The sequence below is a fragment of the Pleurodeles waltl genome, chromosome 4_1 (genome assembly GCF_031143425.1).
Source record: "Pleurodeles waltl isolate 20211129_DDA chromosome 4_1, aPleWal1.hap1.20221129, whole genome shotgun sequence".
In the NCBI taxonomy this organism is placed as follows: domain Eukaryota; kingdom Metazoa; phylum Chordata; class Amphibia; order Caudata; family Salamandridae; genus Pleurodeles; species Pleurodeles waltl.
The window spans coordinates 134,209,669-134,234,241 of NC_090442.1; the positions used below are offsets into that span (position 1 = coordinate 134,209,669).

General features: G+C 45.2%; 1 protein-coding gene and 1 long non-coding RNA gene across 3 annotated transcripts in view; one reads left to right on the top strand and one right to left on the bottom strand.

The window, feature by feature from the left end:
• The window catches only part of KDM7A (lysine demethylase 7A), a 354,974-nt gene extending 342,796 nt beyond the window's left edge, over positions 1-12,178 (bottom strand). For both annotated transcript variants that reach the window (XM_069227885.1, XM_069227884.1), the window contains exon 1: positions 11,980-12,178. In XM_069227885.1, the coding sequence (XP_069083986.1) occupies positions 11,980-12,083 (104 nt within the window). In that variant the 5' untranslated portion in view covers positions 12,084-12,178. The remainder of the gene's footprint in view (positions 1-11,979) is intronic.
• Positions 1,151-21,683, top strand: LOC138287458 (uncharacterized). Its single transcript, XR_011202222.1, has 3 exons — positions 1,151-1,260; positions 20,557-20,618; positions 21,559-21,683. It is a non-coding gene; the product is annotated as an uncharacterized lncRNA (long non-coding RNA).
• The last annotated feature ends 2,890 nt before the right edge of the window (positions 21,684-24,573 follow it).

Below are 24,573 nucleotides of genomic sequence, written 5' to 3' on the forward strand. Positions count from 1 at the left end.
TTCAGTAATTGTATGGGACCTCAGCTGCCCATGTACTTCGCTCTGCCTCCATCCATGTTGTGTTCACCTTCATGTACTCCCCGTGCTGCTTTCTCATCCATATGCTTCTCCCTATTCACTCCCCTTTGCACTCTTTTGCACCTCCGCTGGGCTCCTTTCCCACACCCATGTGTTGCTTTCACCCCCTCACCTGTGACTCCAGTAGGGTCTTTCTTTAAATTACCACCCCAACTCTGATTCGTCTGCATCATTTCGTAGGCACACGTGGTGTACCCCCTACAAAAGGGCAGGACTGGCTGCAACAAAGGGTTTATATTTATTCATTCTTTTGCCATACTGCACAGTATCAGGATGCTGTGAAGCATGGCTAAAAATTATTGGCAAAGCCACCATGTCCGAAAAGGCAATAGCTATTGGCTTTGCCAAGAAAGGGGGGGGTATATTTATTTTTTAAATTACCCAGTTCTGATCCTCACCCAGACAGCTCTACTCCACTGTGGCGCGTAATAGGATGGTAACTCATGTGAACCCCAGAAGCTCTAGACTTAAGTGCTGCATAGCAGGGACACTACCTTTCTCCGGGAAGCATACAAAAAAAAAGTAATAGATGAAATGCTCAAATTACTCTCAGCCACTGGTAATTAATCAGGGCTGCATCCGAGTTCATAGTTATTTTAACATGCCACCTAAGTTTGGACCTAGTCATGTGAAAATCAGTCTTGACCCTGCTCCATTAGGAACAGTGCCCTAAAAGTGAGCAGTGGAAAGAGAGCAGCCAACCAAAAATACTACAGATGCTGTGCTCCCAAGGAGGGACAAACACAAGATGGACAAGCAAAGTCACTGAATGAGACGAAGCAAATGAGTGCCAAGAAGCAATGGGCGGGCTGTAAGACCCTGTAAATTCTTGGTTAGCTCAAAAAAAGTCTTTTGCAACTTGACACCATGTACTGTTTGGTAGATTCGACATTAAAATGAAAGGTTTTCAAGTTAGAGAGCTATTGCATCATGACAGGAGTAACAGTGATCATTGTTCATGGAAGGCACGGAGGCATCTGGAAGTGACTGACAGGCCTTAGAACACTCACTTCAACCCTTAAGGAAACATTCCATGGATACCAAGGTGAAGGTTGGAGCAGGCTTACAGATCCACCCAGCACACAGCGATACGTACTCAAAGTTTATCCTGCGCAATCAACTGCTGTCATACGGATCACTGCTTAATAAGGAGCCCATCTCCAGTCACGAGGAGCCAAGCAGGTCTGAAAAGTCATTGTTTTTGTTCACTTCAACAATGTGCATGGGACGGCGGTGGGAATTTGCGACTAGGCAAAATGTAAATTAGGAAGCCGTATTGCAAATAATGTGGTAATTTTACGTTATGCGAAATTCCTAAAATAATGCTACTAAGTCACTTCGTGTAACTATGCAGCATTCGTGGTAAAAAAAGCATGGAAATAAAATAACGCAAGTATGTGTTCAGTGTTTTTGTTTTACACATTTTTACATGAAATGAGTTATCGCGTCAAAAATTGTGGCAGATGCATTTTAAAGCAACTTGTAGGGCTGAATGATATATTTGCAGATTGCGTAATCACATAATTTTGTTGAAATTTCACGAAATTACGTGTAAACCAATCAGCCACACCCCTATGTGTGGAGCAACTAGTTTTCGAGGCAAATAACTGGTCTTCAAGGAGCATCTGTGGGGGTCACGTCCATACTGAGTACAGAAAAGTGAGATAAAGAGGCTGCCCCCCTCATCTCCTGCAAGAAGCGAGTGAGGACCCCTAAACTTTCCACTCAGGATACAGCCACACAAAAGCCAACAATTCTGCATGAAAAAGGAGACAGAGACGTGGTCTGAAAAATTAAGAGGCGTGTAGCCGTTCATCGACCGTCGTGTTCAGATCCTCAGAAATATGTTAACACAATAAAAACAGAGCGAAATATGGTAAATCCGCAGTCACGACGAGCCACTGTGGAAAGAGAATTAAACTCCAATCTCATCAGACCCAAATGAGTGCCAAGCGGCCGGTTTGGTAGCCGCCTCCACACGGCCCCGGGTGCATGCTCCCAGAGGGAGGCCTGCCCTGCCCGAGCCTGGAATGCAGCCCCCCGGGTCCATCGCAGAGGCCCAGCTGGCGGCCTCCCCAGGGCTCAGCTTATGTCCAGAAGCGGCAGCGCTGGTGGGGGAGGGGGTTTAAATGTCTCAGCCCTGCTCAGCTGTCACTCAAAGGCATCCCTGCCCTGGCTGACACCGCCCCCCGGCCGCCTGCACGTGGAGCACAATCAGCCCAGCAACAGTGGAGCCGCCGGACAGCCAGCAACAAAAGCAAAACACCGCTGCAAAACCGCGCCGGACACACGTTTATGTAGACATTTCTGTAAACACCGTCCTTGCCAACAGCCTGGGAAGGAACTGCCGCTTCAAGCACGTGTGCCTACCCTGCAGAGCCAAGGCGCAGCTGAGAAGCCCCGAGAAGTGCCAGGCCAAGGGGCAAGAAGGACAGGCGCCGGACCGGCATCCGGGGGCTAGTGGAGGACCGGCATCAGAGGCCAGGACCCAATCGCTGAAAGAGGCGATAAGGTGCTACAGCTTGCATGGGGGGCCGTGTGCCCCCTCAAAACAGGCCAATCAAAGGTAGAGGTGATCGTCAAGAGTACAGAGAGTCCAAGTGCCCTACAGTGGCAGAGATCAGAAGCCAAGATCATTTGGAAGAGGTCTCTATTGGCAGAGAAGACAGACCAGGCTTCCAGTTCAAGGATTACAAAACGCTCACTTCAGTATCACGAGCACCCCGCGTTCTATTGCAAGGGACAACAGAGGATGATGGTGCCCTTTTGTGGTTTTCGAGCAAGGGCCAAGTGTTTCCATTGGAGGTGAACTGTAGCTCAAGAGCTCAACTCTGTGATATTAGATCTATCTCGAATAAACTCTAATTGGGGGGTGGTCAGATGGGGCAGATTTCCACCCTTCTTTGGTGACTCTATTTCCTGTACAACAAATAGTAACACTAGTCCCCCACTAAAGAAGGAGAGAAAGCACTGCTCTCCAAGTTTATGCAGATAACGGTTACGTTAGCAGTTACTGAGGCACAAACGCATCATCCGAAAATATCACACTACTTGGGGATGGATGTCTTCTTGATGAATAATGAGCCAAGAGGCAGACTATACTCCTGACTAGAAGCAAACAAGGGTTGAATAAGACCATGATGAAGTCAACACCCGCCCTTAAATAGGTATCCAAGATGCCATTTGCCAGAGCCTGAGATGGTTGGACTCCCCAACTAGATGTTGATTTGTGGTGCCTAGGGTTAGATATTGTGAAAGATGTTATGAGAAGCAAGAAATAATAAACGCGGCAAACAAATCTCGTGAAGTTAAGTATGTTCTACACAGATTTAATTACCAGCATATTCATGCTGCTCAGGGCTAGTGAAAACGGTTCTGGGTGAGAGAAGACACAAAATAAATGACAGATGAACAGACAAACTCTTGGCTCCCCTTCCTCAAAGAAAGAAGGTATCAGTCTGAAAAGTCTCCACTATTGAACATAACCTGCCTTATGTCTGCTGTGTGGGGTACCTCAGGGCTCGGCTCGCAGTTCTAATCTGTTTAATGTCTATGTTGCCCCTTTGGCCAAACTTATCCATTCGTACGGTTTTATGCCCACCTCCTATGCAGATGACACTCAATTGATCATCCCGGTGTCTAGGAATAACTGGGAGGAAGTGGCTGATCGGTTTTGTAACTGTATGTGTGAGATCAATAGTTGGATGGGTCAGAATTGGTTGAAGCTTAACAGTAATAAAACAGAAATTGTGCTTTTCGGTTCTAGTAATGAGGTGTGGAATTCCCGATGGTGGCCTTTGGAGTGTGGGGAGCTTTCCTCCCCTATTGCTGCCACCAAAAACTTGGGAGTCATTTTCAATAACTGTCTGTGTTTTTAAGACTCAAGTAAATGCCATGATCAAAGTAAGCTATTGCATTTTTAAAACTTTGAGGAAAATCCTCCCTTTTTTGCAGCAAGAGGAGAGAGTGACGGTCATTCTGGCATTGATAATGTCCAGACTGGACTACTGTAACTCTCTGCTGCTGGACCTGGATATAATGTAATTGAGAAAGCTCCAACTGATTCAAAATAATGTGGCTCGACTGATTTTAGATCTTCCTCACTCAGCTTCTGCCAGCAATAGCTTGAAACAATTGCATTGGCTTCAGGTCGCGAAGCGGATCATATTTAAAACTCAATGCCTCACGTTTAAGGCGGTACATGGAGGAGGAGCAGACTACCTAGCTGCTAGACTACAGTGGTACAGCCCATGTCGGCAACTTAGATCCAAAAACGCTCATCCGATTCAAACTTCTCGCACTCGAAGTGCAAAATGGGGAGAAAGCGTTTACAGTGGTGGCAGCTAAGCACTGGAACTCACTCCCTTGGGACATGAGGAAGGAGGACAACTTCCTGATTTTCAGGAGGTTGGTGAAAACCTGTCTGTTTCCTCAATAACGGACTGTCTCTGCCCCTGGCCCTCTCTTTCGGACTCGCACTGCGCTTTGATGCTAAGGCCGGAATGCGCTTTAGAAAAACTCAAATACAAATGCAAACCTTAAGGTCAGACAGCTGCACAGTAAAAGATTTAATTCACATAGGATTGCCATTTCAGCACTGATTGACTAACATAACGTGCATTTGTACGGAGCCTGTTCACCCAGAAAGGTAAGGTGACGCTGAAAAACAGATCTTAATTTTTGCCCAACAACTCATTTTTTCAACCTCAAAAGGATGAATGGCAGAGTTGACCCTATTGGATTTTAACATGTGACCATCAGGTCAAACATGAGTCCCTGCAGTGGCTGCATTAGTTCCTGGAAAAAATCCTGACACTTCCTAGAGATAGGTAAAAAAAAAAGTTTGGATTTTATCAGAGATTGGCAAATCAGCCTTTGTACATGGTCACGAGGCAGCCGCTTCTTGGCCAAAGAACAAAAACAGGCATACAGCCCTTCATGAGTGGTTGTAGATCCAATGTTAAACAAGCATTTGCAATGCAATGGGTCCTTCGTTATTAGAGCTATTAGAGTTGTAAATTCCTGACTTGGCCTTTCTTGCCACATAAATTGAAAATGAGAAGTAAAATAGTTGACATAAGCAAGCCGATTCAAAGTGCCACGGCCATCATGAGCACAAAGGAGACACACAAAAGGAAAAAGAAATTTGCTTGCAGTCAAACGTATCGGCAAAAGTGCAATTATCCAGGTAACAGGGTCGGTAACAAAACTGCCCCAAGTAGGGACAAAAGTAAAGCATTTACTAAGGATAAAAAAGGATTTTTGAAAGGCAAACCCATGAACTAGTGATGGGCATGTCTGGGCGTGGTTAAAAGCCCACAAATGGATTACAACAGGTTAGAAAGCTTGCATGCTCAACTTAAAAAAAGGCTACAGTACCATGCCAGGGAGGAGGTAATCCTTATTCAATTGTTTATGGTATTGAAAATATAAAAATTGTATCAGTCACTCATAGATCAAGAGGGCCAGCTAGCGGGTCATACATCTAGTTAAAAATGGACACTGAAAGAATTAAAGCATTAGTCTCCTTTCAGGTTACTTTCTAGCACATGCCAGCATTACCAGAACTTTCTTTGGTTTTCTCTGATGCTAGATCAGTACTAGCAAATTTGATCTCTTCCTTGTGATTGGATGTAGGAAATCCACCTTTTGTGCATACTCGCTACGGATTTTTTTTTTTTGCTGGACACTTTTTGCCTGACTTTAAAACTCTGTGCACTTTACCCGGTTAGCCAGTAGTAAAGTGACTGTGCTTACTCTGTAAACATGGGTAAATTGGCACAATCCTAATTGGCATAATTAACTTGCCTATAAGTCCACAGGATAGGGTCCAAAGTGTACTCTGGCCTGAAAGTTAAATGTCACTAGTGGGCTAGAGCACCTATTGTGTCATTTACTACAGTGGTATTGCAAAGATGGGCTCAGGCCTGCAATTCGACTTGTCAAAATAACCCCTTTTGATACAATGAGACCTCCCTTATAAATATTAATGAACCAGCCGCTAGGCAGGGTTGATGTTAGTTAACAGTAGGATCTGCAGGAATGTAATGTTAATGACTATAGTGACTAGCACCCAAAGGGCATTTTCACTGCTGAAAGGCTAGCTGGCCCATAACGAAAATACTGACAGGCGATATTAAATACTAATACTGCATATCAGGAACAGAGGGGGTTTAAAATAATTTAATAACTTTCTCAGATTTTGTTGTGTAATTAAGCTCACTTTTGGAAAAATTAAACAATCTGACATTCAGTGCCAAATTTTCGTCCAAAACCTGCCTCCAGATTATGAACATATTTTATACTAACAAAAAGCATAAATCCACGTGACGTAAACTGCTGATCGTCTTTCTGTTAGTGTGCATTTTTGTGCTCCTGCAATATGATTTTTACCTGAGCACACTTTAACTTACACAAGGTGGTGTAAAAGCTTACGTTTTAGTAGTCTGCATACTAAAAAATGCTGGAAATTACACAGACGGAACAAAAATGTAGCCAGTGGCCAAGTTATCATCTGAAAAGCGAAGTATCATATACCACAAAGTAAAAGGCTGCCAAAAGATCTCAGAACCCAACAAGGACCATAACATTACATCACAAGAGAGGCAAAAAAATAATCTGAGGGCAGGACACCAGATATCTATCCTGCAGTTACATTATAACATATATAGGGGGTATGCAAATAAATCACAGTCACCAACCTTAACAGCTTATTAACGAGCAAATATAAAGTCAGAAATCACACAAGACTGCCAGGTTAACAATCAATAACCCACCACATCATAATAATAAAGCCAATCTAATCAAGTGCATTGACTTCGACATCCAGGCATCAGTTACTTGTAAGATTGATTGCGACTGAAAGGTGATGGACTATCTAGTATAACAGGGATCCTTGCATGGTATGTAGTACATCACTCCTGAATCTGCATATTCCAGCATAAGATCACCTTAGTAATATTTTACCTAGCGCACCTATGTCGGAGCAGGGCCCTAGTCACTTAAATCAAGTGTTATCCCCTCAAAGTGTGTGTAGTTAACTATACATTTCGCCGTCCTCATTACATTTTAAGATAAACAAAAAAAAACGAGTGACAAACATGAAGCATCTTCCGGATAGTAGTCCATCATTTGGAGCCTCTTTTTCCCCCCCATTACTAAAGGGGACAAACTATATGTAAACCAACCTTGAAACCGCGTGGGCAATTTTGAGACGGGTGTTGCACGTGCATCCTAAGCACTTCTGGGTAAACTATGACCAGATCAATATCTCACTATGAAAATCCAAATACTTCACCCATGGAGATCTAGGTAACCAGGCATCGGGATGAATTAACTCACTAGTTTACTTCTAAACTAGGAATACACTGTCTAACTCAACAAAACTGCAGAAGAGCACCAAGAGAAGAGTCTCTGAAATGGGCTGCTCGGTGAAATGTGTGAACAGAAGGCAGGATCTGACACCAATGTCTCACCTCTTCAGCCACTGTTACCAGAGATGTGTAAAGCCCAGTGGGCGCAACAGAAAGGAACAGTTGATTACTGTTGGTGAAGGATAAATGCTAAGACTGAGCTGAGTTACTTGTGTGGGGTTAAGATTCTAGCAAACTAGAGCTAGTGAGACAAAAAAGGTGCCAGGCCGGCGGACCTCTCAAATTACTATACGAATTATCTTTCCACTATCTTTCTCTATCGCGCTCCCCCTTTCTACTTGGGGCTCTTCTCTCGTTCTCTCTGTTTCCCCCTCCCCGTGATATGACTTACTGATATTATTGTATGCTTCTGTTATGTTTCATTGGTCGCTACAGAGATCACATCATCCTTGCTTTATAGCTTGAATGCGGACTCATGGGATAGGGCATGTTACACTGATGCTCGAGTGTATTGCCTCTCTCACTTGTCTTAAAGGCATTGTCAGTGTAATATGTATTGTCAGAGAAGCCTATTGTGGATTATTTTTTCACACACACACACACACACTGGTGTCACTTAGACCAAACTACATTTCACGACTCCATCATTTACTAAGCAAGATCCATCATGTTGTTGTAAGAGTACTGCTCTGACTAGCAGCTGTTTAGAAATCGCATTAATTAATCCACCAGGTTTGCTTTTGAAAGTTATGCATAATTTCCCACAGTAAAAAAAAAAAAAAAAAAAAAAAAAAAAGACCCACACAAACGAAGTACGCTCGACCCCGATACACATTTAGTACACATTACATTTCTACTCACATAGGACTCAGTATACCCAGCCAGCCAATTGCGATTTATCTCTGTGCCAACATCAGTGCCAAATGTGTACATTTACTGAATTGTAATCGGCTTTCTGGACTTAATTCCCAAGAGGCACTGCTTTAGAGCAAGGCCCAAGGAAAAGCGTGTTACTCTTCTCACTCTCTAAACTACCCATTCCCAGAAGAATGCGACCGCCTCATAGGTCCGTGTCATAGGCACAAGAAAAACAACGCTTCCTCCCCACCGCACGTCGCTGCCTGGCCCCGATATATTCTGCTGCGTCGCCTGTGTTAGGTATGCGCTGTGTAAGATTAAAATGTATCAATTAGAATCTGGCAATACATGAGACCCCTTTCAGCAAAGCACGGGTTTCTTCCCACCAAACTGCCCCTTCATCCCCAAATGTCCACTGCCCAGGCTAACTTAGCCTTAAATCGAGGCACTGTTCCAGCCACTTTTATAGCCTTGGACATTAATGTCACCATTCGACGGAATCATGCCCAACTGCAGAATGGCCCCGAGCGTTCCAGCGGGAGATGAGGTATTAGGAAAGTCAGGCCAAAACTCTGGCTATCCTCGCCAGCTTCGGAAATTGTAAATCAACTGGTCCGGGCCTCTCCCGAATGTGCCTTGTGCCTCTTGCATCTAGAACCCCGTATTTAAGTCAACACACAAGAATGAAACAAACAATGTAAAGAATCACACTTCACCAAGTTCAAAACGGCGAGCTAAGCAGCAGACACTGACTAGACGTGTGCATGAAATCAACCCAGTTCCAAAACAGTGCACAAATACTTGAATGAAAGGGCATCACCCTCCGAAAGAGAGATTAGGGGGCACTTCCGGAATCGAATCAGTGAACATGCAGATGCCCATCACAGGTGGCAGCTGTAAGGCCTACATTTGTTCACCAGAAAACGATAGCCATGCACAGAATGTTTTAACAGTATGGCCTTAGGACGAATGACAGGTGCCAGCACTAATTAGACTTGTTTTATTGCCACTGAAAGGATGCATGGCAAAGCAAACACGCCAGGTTTGAAACGTAACATACATTTATAAAAAATAAAAAAAATAAAAAAACAAAAACAAAAGGAAAAAAATCTGTGGCGTCCCGCAAATCATGCAGGCAACACGTCCAGTGTCTACATTTAGCAAGACACAAAAACACAGCAAACACCATTTTCTAGATTAAAACCTACTACCGGTTATCACGTATGTTTTAAAGCCAATTTCTCCCAGTTGGGATACAGAAATATTAATCAACAAGGAACATCAAAGCAGCAGCAAAACAATAAAGTGAGTGGTACTAGATAAAAGTAAAATGGACAGATCCTGAAAGTCACATCACTTCTAGAGCAAAAATTGGCTGTCATTATACATGGATTTTTCCCCCACCAGAGTTCCTTCCTCCTGCAATCTCTGGACCCAAAAAATCCAAATCCCAGGAGGAAGAGTCATTACGTGCAGGATAGCGTCTCCTCGTTATTTGGATTGCACATCTCCCGGAAAGGTATTCATCAAACCAGTTACAAATGTTAAGATGAGCGCAGAACACTTCCAGGCACACATGTATTAAGCGTTTCTTTGGCCGTTGTGTTGTCTGCTTAATTATGGATTTACCAGACTTGCATTCCAGTGTAAAACTGGTCAAGGCTGTGCAGTGGCAGGCTTTTGGTAAAGGTTAACTGCCTGTCTTGAAGTGGGGGAGGAGGGGAACGCTGTTTTCAGATGTTAAGCTAGTGCCAGCAAAAACTAGCCTTCAACCAGACAGTACTAATATGTTAAAATTAGCAGAACATGGGCACCGAATGTGCAGCATAACTTGCCCATAAGCAGAAATGTAGTCAACTGCATAACATGTACCACCACATTGACAACTACAAGTTACATCAATTCATAAATCGTACAGCACATTAGCACTGCAAGCACACAACAGCCCCCCGGGGAGAGGGTGGCTCTCTAGTAAAGATACACTAGACACACCCCCAGCTACGCAGGCAGAAATAGCCATGGACATTCAATTGTCAGCACATTAAACATGGTACATCGCCTTATCTCTACTTGCAGAGCGCAGCCTCTGTTGGAAGTCAACATCCTGTACAAGTTGCAGATCAGATACCGTATCAGACTAGGTCAACGGATCTTAACTCACTGACTTCTGTGGGGCCGCACTGAATCGCCATTGGAAGCCAGAGACCCTTGCCAGATATATTATTTGAACCTCAAAACATTACACAGAAACAAGTGAACAAGGAGCAAATTTAAGTTTTATGAAAATGTTGGGTTAGATCGCAAAAACATATGCAAAATTGAAATGTTCATTACAGAGGAACGTTTAAAGCTTTTCAAAATGCTCCTTTAATTATTAAAACAAAGCAATGTGTTAGACTAAGGCACACCACGTCGTCTATTTTTCAACAAATGCAAGTTGTCCATCGGTGCATACTAATGATATAAATGAAACAACCAAACATCCATGGTAGAGTTTGCTGTACTTGCGATGCTCACACGAACCAAGCTAAGGATGCCAACTTATGTTTTAGCTTCCAATATCAAGCTTCCACATACACACACACACACACACAGCGTTTTAATTTTTTCGTGTTTACCTTTTCAAGGTTACATACTTCAATAGTCTAACTGTTATTTTGCATACACTCAGTACTACAGACCCCAGTGATCTGCAGACCCCAGGTTAGGAACCGCTTGTCTAGGTACAAAGTGGGACATCACTTAAATAATAACTGCTAGATCAGATACTGAAGTACTTCAGGTAGCATACCCCAGTGAAAGAACAACCGTAAAATGTATACACATACAGCAAAGAGCAACACTCACAAGTCTTCATTTGACAGCACCCTAGCAGACAATTACAAACATGAAAACCAGCACAGCTTTGCGAGTAGAGTCACTGTCAGCGGAAAAACGTAATACAATTAACCTATTAGATACTGCAGAGCTATATGTCACCGTGGGGAGAAGGGGCGTTCAGAACAACGCAACATTTACACAATTTATAACAAAACTGCATATAAAAGTTTCAGAGGCATCAAGTGCATCCTCTCAAACAATATTTGCAAGAAGAAAGCATGCCAGATTCACAAGCTTAACACTGATGGTCAACAAAACAATGACAACTCTGTAAATAGATACATTAACTATATCATTAGAAATGTACATAGCAGCACAATTGAACTTAGGCATACACACACGCAACCTTTAGAAAGGCTTCACATGTCAGCGAGCACCTCAGTTCACCTCCCACAAGTCTCTTCGAAACAAGTAACAGAGCACGTCAGCTCACACACAACAATAATGCGGGGCCACATTCTTAGGTACACTACAGAGTTCATACAAGTTACACTCAAATTACAATGGGACGACACACGCGTGACCAGCCCCAGTTCCCAGCTGTGTAAATAAGCCACAGACGTGAACATGAAACACCGTGATGCGAAACAGAAATCAAAATAGGCATTTCAGCTCTGTTGTGTCATCATCTGCGCAAATCCCAAACCCGGCTCCTCCATGCAGAGCGGCCCTGCTCGCACGTCGCTCCCCGCAGGGAGGCGGAGGTTACCCCGGGTCATATCACCCACTCTGGGGCTCCGGCGCCCTCCCCGTTCCCCTGGCTCCCGTCATTCGTCCCCCAGGTCCTCACCCGCCGTGGAACCAGTCCTTGCAGATGTCGCACTCGATCATGAAGCGGCTGACATCGTAGGGCTGCCGGCACACACAGTACACAGGCACCACCGCGCCGGCCATCTTTAAAACCCTTACAAACACACACACAGGGCCAGCCGGAGACTGGGAGGAGGGGGCGCGCGATAGCCACACGAGCTCTGCGCATGCCCGGGACCCGCGCGAGCCCGAGGCCTACGGCGGCGCGAGACGATGGGACTGCGCATGTGCGGCCGGGGGGTGAAAACGGCACTGCGCGCGCACTTCGGAGCTATTGAGTTCAAAGCGTGTGAAATGAGGGGGAGGCGCAGGGAGGCCTGTCTGCGGACGACGGAGCATGACGCGCGCGTCTGCAACGAATCCTCGCGAGACCCAACTTTACGGACACACCAGGGAAAATAATGCGATTGTTGCGGACACAGAAAAGGGACTTTCATAACAGAGCGACGTCACAGGCAGCTGTACGCATAACAAGGGTTACAGCATCGCGCTCACCAGGGCCGGGGAAACACCAGCAAACAGATGGCGCACACATGGAACTAATACTACACCGAAACCGCATAGACACAAAAAACAGACAACCAGACGGTATCATAAAAAAGAAGACCGTGTGCATCGTAATAAGTAAACGATTATCACGGGCAACCACTGCGCTGGTAGTCTGTGCTACGCCAAGGCCACTGATGATGCAATACACGTTAAACACCTGCGTGTGTCCAATGCTAATTTTAAGAATAGAGAGGAGGGGTATTATGTTTTATACTACGGGACTTCCGCGTGTATTTATTTTAATAAGTACTGGTGATTAGGAACTGTTGGTTAACTTTAAACTAGGTTTGAAGCGATTCTTTTTTGTTTTATGTTTACATTTCAAAGAGGAACACTGCAGACTTTTACTGGTGTTCTCAAAGTTATTACTAGCATCGAGGGAGTAACAATACAAATATAGGGCCATATGTACGAAAGCTTTTTCCCATAGACACAGAATGGGTAAAATCCTTTCGTACATCTGGCCCATAATGCCCTCCACTATGCTAAAGGCACTGAGTGGGTGATGCTCGCAAGCCCAGTCCTCTTAGGTGGCTTTCCCAAGGAATTCTGAAACTAATGTACCAGGTGGTGTCTTTCACTTCTCAGTTCTCAATGCAGTTGGCATTGTGTCCGTGCACTTTGCCATTTCTCTTGTGCTTGCCAGAGTACCATTTCCTCCTCGTCCTTGACACAGTCACTCCTGTGCATACCTGCCAACCGTCCGATTCAGACCGGAGACTACCGATTTTAAGGCAAGTCTCCCTCCTCCCGATTCCTGCATGCAAAAGCACAATTCCAGACCTGCCAACTTACACAGCACCACCAGTTTTCACCAGGTTTTGGCCAATTCACTTGGTCACCCAGCGAGGAGCCAAAATCACGTGGTGGCAAGACTGGAGGGTAACTTGGGGTGGCATCCGTAGGATGTCCACCCCTGGGGTTCTTCAGGTGGGTGGTGGAATCCAGGCCAGGGGAGCGTCGCTGATTGGCTGTTGGAAGGGCGGGAAGAATTTTCAGTAAAAACAGCAGTTTGGAACGTTAAACGGCAGTACGACGCTGTGGCCCTTTAGTACAGGTTTGAAGAAAGTTTGTCGGGGGTATGGCAGATAAAGCGGCAGCGGTGAGAGAAGCGCTGCAGGTGCTTTGTGAGGCAGGCAGGGAGGATTTGATATAACCAGGCGTTTTGTCTCAGGCCTGGGTTGGCCTTGAGTGCCTGAAGTGCGTTGGGTCAAGAAGGGTTGCGGCTGCGATATGGGCTTGTTCGCAGCCGCAACAAAGGGTAAAAGGAGAAAATGCGCGTTGTCTAGGGCGGGCTGGTCTAAATAAGAAAAAAAATAGGTGAGACACCACAAGCTAATAAAGCCTCACCTGTGGTGAAGAAGCAAGCATGCGTTGTGTCGAGCCGTCGTAGCTGCGCTGTGCTCCAGCAGAGGTCAACATTAGAGGGAGGAGTGAAGGGCGGGCCTTGAGGGTTTTCAAAATTGAAAGCGAGCAAAGGCTTGCGGCTTCGGCCCCGCCTTCGGATCACGTGTTGCTTGATACACTGAACGAAGGAGCACCAGTTATGAAACGCGCATATGGCAGCACGTGTCTGCATGTGTCAGGAGAAAAATTACATAATTTTTACAGTATTCCACATAAGAAAGATGTTTCCACAGAAGTTGCTCCAAGCATGGAGAGAACACTTCTGCCTACTAAACTAGCATGATGGAAATGAAGAGGCCTCCTGAAGCCACTAGTAAATTAGTTAAAGTTTATTAAAAAGGGGTGGGGGTAATGCCTGCAATGGTTACAGGTGATCTCATCAACACAACAAGCAAACAGGAATTATTATATTAAGATGCAGGTGTAACGCAGTTAGTAGGGGGGGAGTGTAGCTCTGTGCAGGTGGGTAGATGGCTGTGGTGTCCTGAACCAAGCGTAGCAGTTAAGGAGAATGTAGATCAGGACAATATTAAGGCCACAATCCCTGCAGGTTTGGGTGACTTGCAGGGCAACTTTGGGAGCATGCTGCGTGAACAGCGCAGATGCAGCGAGGAACAGCTGGCCAGGTTAAGAGTGACCTAGGGGGACCGGCAAGAAGTGAGGGAGAGGTTCAGTGCAACTGTCCCAAAAACGAGGGACCAAAGGATACATGAAACATCGGCAACTAAGAAACCAAAGTTTGATTGGAAAACATTTTGATGGCGCAGTGGGAGATGGTAAATGTCCGGGTGTGAGTTGTGGCGAGTTGGATGAGTTTGTAGAATGTGAATTGGACTATGATGAGGAGGAAGAAGAATTCGAAGAGGGGGAAATACCTTTTTGGCAAAGGAATGAAAAAATCGAAGAGGTAGTAAAGAATAAAGGTTGGGGTAATGCTAGAGGTTTGTCCAAAGATCATATTTTACAGAAAATTACAGGCGACTCGGACAATCATGAGGGAAGGCGGGGTGGTAAGAGATCACAAGGGATGAACGGAAGGTGCAGAATATCACCTGAAGCAGGAGGGAGATTGAGTACAGGCGAGACACAATGGTGGTGCAGTTGGCGGGGAGAAAAATAATGTGGGGATATTGTCAAAGGTCCGAAAGCAGTCGATAAGAGTGTGGGGACTGATGAAGGAACAGCAAAAGAAACGCCAAGTAAGACAAAGGAGGGTTTGGATACAAGACTAGAACCCAAATCCAAAGATACAGAGGGCGTCATAGGTAAAAAGGATGGGGCTAACCTAGATAATGCAGTAAAAGAGAGAGCGAAGAGCAAAACAGAGGGGCTGAAAAGGCTGCCATACATTGGTCTATCAATGCCACTAGGGGCTCATTTAAACACAGGGACTAAAGAGAAAATATGGAAAGGGGAATTTGTGGATGTATATAAACTATTGCATAGGGAAATACACTCCAAAGAAGGGTCGAGAGAAGAAGCGTGGGAATTGGCGAAGAGACCTAGAGTGCCAAATACTATAGATACATGGGCATCAGCATTTTTAATCTTTGCCAGTGTTTATTGTGAAAAATTCCCTGATAGGTCCATGTCTATTTTTAAATACATTGACACAATTAGGAAAGCTAATTCAGAAATTGGGGGATTTGCGTGGTTTCACTACAATGAAGAATCTAGGGCAAGCATGGTAAACCATGTGGGGAAGTGGATAATGAATTATGGGTACAATGGATGTATCCACAAAGGCCCCCACCTACGATGCATACAGCGAGTGGTTTAGCGTTTCAACCCCAGCCTTTTCAAGGGAGATCCACCCAGTGGGGGTGGGGGGTGGTGGTTTCATGGGGACCTTAACAAAACGTCAATTCAGGTGCATGTTGGGGATTCAATAGGGGTTATTGCCCAAGAAACCCATGTCAATACAAGCATGAGTGCTCAAAATGTGGAGGGAGTCATGCAGTGTTTCGGTGAACAAGGTGGTTTCACTACAGGAGGACCAGGCAGGAGGAGGGGTGGATACTTTTAATCTCGTCAAAAGGGCTTTTACTACAATTGCATTGGAAGTATTGAACTATTGGTTACAGTTTTACCCCAGCACAGAAAATGCAGAAAAATTACAATGGGGTTTAAAGAAGGCTTCAGGTTGGGTTACCAGGGTCCAAGAATTTGTAGGTTCGCAGACAGTTTGAAATCTGGAAAATACCACTACCATATAATTAAAGAGAAGCTTTGCAAGGAGGTGGCAGAAGGAAGAATGGCAGGACCCTTTAATCACTGGCCCATACCTGATTTGATGATATCACCGTTGGGGGTAGTCCCAAAAAAGAACAAGGGTGAGTTTCGTATGATACATCTTCTCTCTTGGCCAGAAGGGTTATCAGTAATTGATTACATAGCGAAAGAAGATGTTGCTGTTCAGTTTGCTTCAGTGGATGTGGCTATCAAGATTGTGCGAATGGTAGGTGTAAGAGGCTGGACTGGCTTGTAGTGAGTACCTAGGGGTACTTGCACCTTGCACCAGGCCCAGTTATCCCTTATTAGTGTATAGGGTGTCTAGCAGCATAGGCTGATAGATAATGGTAGCTTAGCAGAGCAGCTTAGGCTGAACTAGGAGACGAGTGAAGCTCCTACAGTACCACTTAGTGTCATATGCACAATATCATAAGAAAACACAATACACAGATATACTAAAAATAAAGGTACTTTATTTTTATGACAATATGCCAAAAGTATCTCAGTGAGTACCCTCAGTATGAGGATAGGAAATATACACAAGATATATGTACACAATACCAAAATATGCAGTAATAGTATTAGAAAACAGTGCAAACAATGTATAGTTACAATAGGATGCAATGGGGACACGTAGGGATAGGGGCAATACAAACCATGTACTCCAAAAGTGGAATGCGAACCACGAATGGACCCCAAACCTACGTGACCTTGTAGAGGGTCGCTGGGACTATTAGAAAATAGTAAGGGTTAGAAAAATAGCCCACCCCAAGACCCTGAAAAGTGAGTGCAAAGTGCACTAAAGTTCCCCAAAGGACATAGAAGTCGTGATAGGGGAATTCTGCAGGAAAGACACAAACCAGCAATGCAACAATGATGGATTTCCAGTCGAGGGTACCTGTGGAACAAGGGGACCAAGTCCAAAAGTCACAAGCAAGTCGGAGATGGGCAGATGCCCAGGAAATGCCAGCTGTGGGTGCAAAGATGCTGCTACTGGACAGTAGAAGCGTAGGTTTCTGCAAGAACGACAAGGGCTAGAGACTTCCCCTTTGGAGGACGGATCCCTCACGCCATGGAGAGTCGTGCAGAAGTGTTTTCCCGCCGAAAGACCGCCAACAAGCCTTGCTAGCTGCAAATCGTGCGGTAAGGGTTTTTGGATGCTGCTGTGGCCCAGGAGGGACCAGGATGTCGCCAATTGCGTCAGGGGACAGAGGGGGCGTCGAGCAAGACAAGGAGCCCTCTCAGCAGCAGGTAGCACCCGGAGAAGTGCCAGAAACAGGCACTACGAGGATGCGTGAAACGGTGCTCACCCGAAGTCGCACAAAGGAGTCCCACGTCGCCGGAGAACAACTTAGGAGGTCGTGCAATGCAGGTTAGAGTGCCGTGGACCCAGGCTGGACTGTGCACAAAGGATTTCCGCCGGAAGTGCACGGAGGCCGGAGTAGCTGCAAAAGTCGCGGTTCCCAGCAATGCAGTCTGGCGTGGGGAGGCAAGGACTTACCTCCACCAAACTTGGACTGAAGAGTCACTGGACTGTGGGAGTCACTTGGACGGAGTTGCTGGATTCAAGGGACCTCGCTCGTCGTGCTGAGATGAGACCCAGGGTACCGGTGATGCAGTTCTTTGGTGCCTGCGGTTGCAGGGGGACGATTCCGTCGACCCACGGGAGATTTCTTCGGAGCTTCTAGTGCAGAGAGGAGGCAGACTACCCCCACAGCATGCACCACCAGGAAAACAGTCGAGAAGGCGGCAGGATCAGCGTTACAGAGTTGCAGTAGTCGTCTTTGCTACTATGTTGCAGTTTTGCAGGCTTCCAGCGCGGTCAGCAGTCGATTCCTTGGCAGAAGGTGAAGAGAGAGATGCAGAGGAACTCGGATGAGCTCTTGCATTCGTTATCTAAAGTTTCCCCAGAGACCCTAAATAGCCAGAAAAGAGGGTTTGGCTACCTAGGAGAGAGGATAGGCTAGCAACACCTGAAGGAGCCTATCAGAAGGAGTCTCTGACGTCACCTGGTGGCACTGGCCACTCAGAGCAGTCCAGTGTGCCAGCAGCACCTCTGTTTCCAAGATGGCAGAGGTCTGGAGCACACTGGAGGAGCTCTGGGCACCTCCCAGGGGAGGTACAGGTCAGGGGAGTGGTCACTCCCATTTCCTTTGTCCAGTTTCGCGCCAGAGCAGGGCTAAGGGGTCCCTGAACCGGTGTAGACTGGCTTATGCAGAAATGGGCACCAAATGTGCCCATGAAAGCATTTCCAGAGGCTGGGGGAGGCTACCCTTCCCCTGCCTTCACACCATTTTCAAAAGGGAGAGGGTGTAACACCCTCTCTCAGAGGAAGTCCTTTGTTCTGCCATCCTGGGCCAGGCCTGGCTGGACCCCAGGAGGGCAGAAGCCTGTCTGAGGGGTTGGCAGCAGCAGCAGCTGCAGTGAAACCCCAGGAAAGGCAGTTTGGCAGTACCAGGGTCTGTGCTACAGACCACTGGGATCATGGGATTGTGCCAACTATGCCAGGATGGTATAGAGGGGGCAATTCCATGATCATAGACATGTTACATGGCCATATTCGGAGTTACCATTGTGAAGCTACATATAGGTAGTGACCTATATGTAGTGCACGCGTGTAATGGTGTCCCCGCACTCACAAAGTCCGGGGAATTGACCCTGAACAATGTGGGGGCACCTTGGCTAGTGCCAGGGTGCCCTCACACTAAGTAACTTTGCACCTAACCTTTACCAGGTAAAGGTTAGACATATAGGTGACTTATAAGTTACTTAAGTGCAGGGTAAAATGGCTGTGAAATAACGTGGACGTTATTTCACTCAGGCTGCAGTGGCAGGCCTGTGTAAGAATTGTCAGAGCTCCCTATGGGTGGCAAAAGAAATGCTGCAGCCCATAGGGATCTCCTGGAACCCCAATACCCTGGGTACCTCAGTACCATATACTAGGGAATTATAAGGGTGTTCCAGTAAGCCAATGTAGATTGGTAAAATTGGTCACTAGCCTGTTAGTGACAATTTGGAAAGAAATGAGAGAGCATAACCACTGAGGTTCTGGTTAGCAGAGCCTCAGTGAGACAGTTAGGCACCACACAGGGAACACATACATATAGGTCACAACCTTATGAGCACTGTGGTCCTGACTAGCAGTGTCCCAGTGACACATAACAAACATACTGAAAACATAGGGTTTTCACTATAAGCACTGGGCCCTGGCTAGCAGGATCCCAGTGAGACAGTAAAAACACCCTGACATACACTCACAAACAGGCCAAAAGTGGGGGTAACAAGGCTAGAAAGAGGCTACTTTCTCACAGTAGGTCCAGCTGCAGAACTAGCCAAATGCGATATGAAGTCAGCGTTCCGGCTTCTACCGGTGCATCCTATGGATTTTTCATTGTTTGGAATTTCAATTTGATAATCAGTTGTACGTGGATAAGGTTTTGCCAATGGGCTGTGCCATTTCTTACGGATTGTTTGAGCCCTTCAGTACCTTTTTGCAGTGGTGTTTCACTTATTCAACAGGTACTGAAAAGATTACACAGTATTTAGATGATTTTTTGTTTGTAGGTTCTAGTAGGACATCAGTGTGTGCAAATTCTTTAGCACAATTTCAAGCAATGGCAAATGTGTTTGGTGTACAGAGGGCCCGAGGACTTGTCTGGTGTATCTTGGAATTGAGTTAGATACTGTGAAGATGGAGGTGAGGCTTCCCCTGGAGAAAGTTAAGGAAATTATTAAAACTCTTGATGAAGCTATAAGAGCACCCAAGTTACAGTTACGCCAAATTCAACACCTCCTAAGTCTTCTCAATTTCGCTTGTAAAGTGGTAGAAGCTGGAAGGGCATTTTGTAGGAGACTTTGTTTTGCTATGTCAGGGGTTTCCTTGGCGCACCATATGGTCAGGATTACCTTGGCTATGAGAACAGACTATGTCGTTTGTCTGAAATTTCGGAAGGATTTCAATGGCGTTACCATGTGGTCCCCTGATGTGGATTTCAATTGGATGGTCCAGAACTTTTCAGATGCAGCGGCTGCTAACAGTTTTGGAGGGTTCTGGGAGGGAAAACGGTGTGCAGAAGTATGGCCAGAAAAATAGTTAAGAGAGAAAAGGAGCATTGCATTTTTAAAGTTTTTTCCTTTGTTGGTAGCATTGGCAGTCTGGGGGAAAGAACTAGAGAATGAAACAGTCACATTCTATGTTGACAACAACACAGTGGTGGATTTGGTGAATGTTCAGAGAGTCAAGGACAAACATCTATTAAAATTACTGCAAAGATTTATGCTGGGTTGCCTGATGTTTAATATCGTCTTTAGAGCAAAGCATGTGCCAGGAGTGAACAATAACATAGCGGACGCATTATCTCTTTCACAGTAGCAGAGATTCCTTGGTTTGGCGCCGAAGCAGAACTGCTGAAATCACGGATCCTGAAGGAGGTATGGGATCTGGGAAATTGAGAATGCTGGTTTTTGGTCGAGAAATCATTAGTGGATAGCACTCATAAAGCTTATAAAAGAGTTTGGGAAGAGTTTTTAGTCATGGGTGCATCTTGCAGGGACAGAACTGTAAAAGGCTGTTTGTTAAGGAGGGATGACGTGCTGAACTTCATAATGAGAAATGTGAATAGAAACATTTCGGCAACAACTATTGCTGGTAAGTTAGCCAGCCTAAGTTTTTATGGTAAATTTTTCTGGGGGTATGAGCCTTCAGCTGGTGAGATGGGTAAGAGAGTTTTGCAAGGTTGGGCTAAAGAAAAGCAAAGAGCCGGGCTTACAATGGATCCTATCTCTGTGAAACTGTTGATAAATTTGTTAAAATGTTTGGAGAATATATGTTTTTTGCATTATGAACGTTTGTTTCAATTATGCATGTCATGGCTGTTTTTTGGTCATTTCGAATTTCTGAGCTTGTGGGTAAAACAAAAAAGGGGGGTTAAAGAATGAACATGTGAAATGCACAGATGAGAGGGTTCAGCTTTTCCTACAGCAGTCCAAAACGGATCAGAAAATAAAAGGGGCAACAGTGTCCTTAAACAGAATTGGAGGGATATTATGCCCAGTGGAAAATTGGTTACATTTCAAGGCAGTCAAAGGAGGTGGGCTTGGCTTCATATTCCTTCATCACGATTATACAAAGCTGACAGCATTACAAGTATTGGGCGTGCTGAAGAAACACTTTGTAACCTTGGCTTGGACCCATTTAGTTTTGGCACTCCTTTTGTAATAGTTGCTGCGTCTGAAGCGGCAAAGCTAGGTTTTTCAATCACAGAGGTGAAAAAACTGGGTCGGTGGTCATCAGATTGCTGTTTACGTTTCATTAGAGAGATTGAGGATGCTTAAGTTCTTAAGCATATCTAACATTTTTCTCTTATTTCAGGTTGCGTAGCTGGCCCAGCGGTGGCTTTTCTGTCAGTTTGGATAGTTGGACACTCGTTCGTTAAGTGCTGCAAAGCATGCTGACCGCAGACCTTTTGGAAAGAACTTGGGTTTCAGAAGCGATGATGTAAAGATTGAATGGTGGCGAAGAGGGGGCATGAAATGGGGACAATTGTTACCTTGTTTATCGAATCTGATTTCTGTTAGAATGTGTCCTGATGTACTGTTATTACATTTAGGTGAACATGCCTTAGTACAATTGTCAGGTTTGGGGTTGATTAAAGAAATACCTGGATATCATTGGGGGTTTATGGTCAGGGACGAAGACAGTGGTAACAGCTTTAGTACCTGGGAGACTTTGGAGAGGGGCAATAAAATACACAGCAGTAGAGAGGGCGAGGCGCAAAGTTAACAGGGAGATTGCACGTTTTTGTAAAATCAGAGGTCTAGGTTGGTTGGAGCATAATGATATTAAAAAGGAGGAATTCCAATTCTTTAGACAAGATAGGATACATCTTTCATTCATGGGCACAGAGTTATATCTGCTCGAAATAAGAGAGAAACTGGCAGCAACTTTAGCTATTAGAAGATGGTGCTGGTAAAATGGCTGGGGTGGTCCAATGAAATCGTTTCTATTCATTTATTTACAAGGCATTCTTGCAATGTCTACCTGCTGTGCAGCAGTATTTTAGTATTTTAAGGCAAGGTTATCAGGGTTTTTTTCTTGAATCAAGATAACTGGAGGACAGAAAGCTGGGGGGGCAGGAAATATCCCCTGATCAGGGTTTTTCCTGGTGGCGCAGTACGCAAGAAGGTTTGGGGGCATTACAGACTAGGGGTTGGACGAGGGGATATCAGGGAGCGATGGTGGAGTCACGGGGAAGGTCAGTGGATGAGAGAAAGGGAATGGGGAAAATTGAAGCTTGGAAGAATGCTCTTGGGATTTGTGTGGTTTGGTGGGGGTTTTAAGGGTGGGGTGTTAGTTTTGGTTTTGTATTAGTGAGGCTGGGGTCATACACTGTAAATTGTTTTAAAGGTTTCAGAACTGTTTACTTGTCTAATAAAGCGGCCTTTTGCTCTTTGAACTTTGGCCTGGTTATTTTGCCTTCTCTTCCGAAGACAGCTGGAAAGCACTGCTCAGAGTGACTTTTTTTTATTTTTATTTTTAGGCTGTAAGCAGCCGATGCCCATACAGGGATGTGGAAACACCCCAGAGCATCAGTGACAGCATCAGCGATCCTATGTGTTTTTTAGGGTGGGGAGAGGGAGTTAGGGGATTTGTGGAGGGCACAGTACTTCTTAGGTAGCTGTAAGTATGAGGCCCCATCCCTTCCAAAGTACCACCCCCTTCCTCACGCAGATTTATTTTGTGTGCAAGCTGGCAGGTCTTCAATTCCTCAGCAGGCTTCTGCTGACTGTGACTGGTCTTGTGTGACTCAGAGTATGCACTGTCAGGAACCTGCTCCTGCAGGCCACTGCGAAATATTTTTGTCAAGATCTCTCTGCCTGTCATAGCATCTTCTCTGTGCTTCTGGCAGGTGAGGAAAAGAATCGTATACTTGCATTTCTGATTTTTGATCCTCAAGAGTTCTGGGGCGGTTCCTCTTTCTCTGGTTTGGCCCCTTTGAGTTGGAATGCTCTTCCCCGATATTTATGCACCATTAAAGATGAGGGCGCCTACAGCCGTAATGTAAAAACATAGTCAAGCAGGCGTTCTAAGATCCCTCTGTTTTTGACCTTGGGCTTAAACGTCTGTTCGGGGGAACTCGGTCGAGTAGCCATGCACTCTATAAAAACATAATAATAAGTCCCACACATGACAATAAGCCTAATTCAGGTCAATGAGATAAATATATTATCCCAAATCTTTTTTTAAATCTCCCACTTTTCTATTATAAAGTTTTGGCATGTATAATTGAGGATTGTCACCAATCAGAAACAGGAAACATTTAACTAACCCCACCATGCACCAGGTAGGGCTATAAGGATATAACCCTCACCTGAACACTGACTGTTTTGTTTCCTATTTCAAAAGGTATGAAAAATGGGAGGGTGCTGAGGCATCTGCTGGGCTTTTGCCTCCATTGATAACAGGTGGAGTCTCTTCTCCTGCTGGGTTTGGGGAGACCTCCACTGCAATGTGCAAGTCTCTAGATTTGGGACGCAGTGCTGGAGTCCTAAGAATCCAAACGTATGGTAAAAGATCGTGTTGTTTCAATAACTCAGATCCTTTGTTTGTTCAAGAATCGTCCAGCAAATCACAAAGTGCACTCTTTCTCTCTCTATATTGTATGGTACCTTCCATGTTCTGCAAAGTCGCGCGCATGCACATTGGCTTATTTTTGCTTCCCAGTTCACACATGCACTGTTACTTTGGCAAATGTCAGGCATGAATGGAATTTTCCTTAAGGTGCTGCATAGGACTGACTGCGCTGTCATCGTGAGAAGCTGTTTTAAGTGGCTTTTACGAGCATGATCATCCTTAGTATTCGATATCCTTAGCAGGTTTTGGGGCATTCTTATGTTGTTTGAATATGTGCTGATTGCGGTTGTGATTGTGGGAAGTAATTTTTTCGAACATTAGTCGTTGTTCTCCTTCCTCATCTTCAAGTTGGTCCTTTTCACCTTCTCCCCTTCTCAAGACGTCTTATTATGGGGATGATGAGACCAGATTGAAACAATTGATTTTGGAGACTCTTATCCTAAATTCCCTTCAAGATGGAGATGCTACAGCACATCATTCCATTAATTCAGTCTCAGTATGTGATGACAACACTGGATCTCATGGACGCTTACCTGCGTATACCATTGGCGCACCAATCTGAGCAGTGTCTCGGGTTTTGTGTACAAGACCAGGACTGGCAGTGTAGCGTTCCCCCACTTAGCCTACACTCCTCACCACGAGTTTTCACGAGTGGCACCAGTGGTAGCTCACCTCGATCTTCAGGGAATATTCCTCTTTCCCTACATGGACAATTGGCTGATCCAGGCCCCACCTGTCCAGATTATGGAGCAG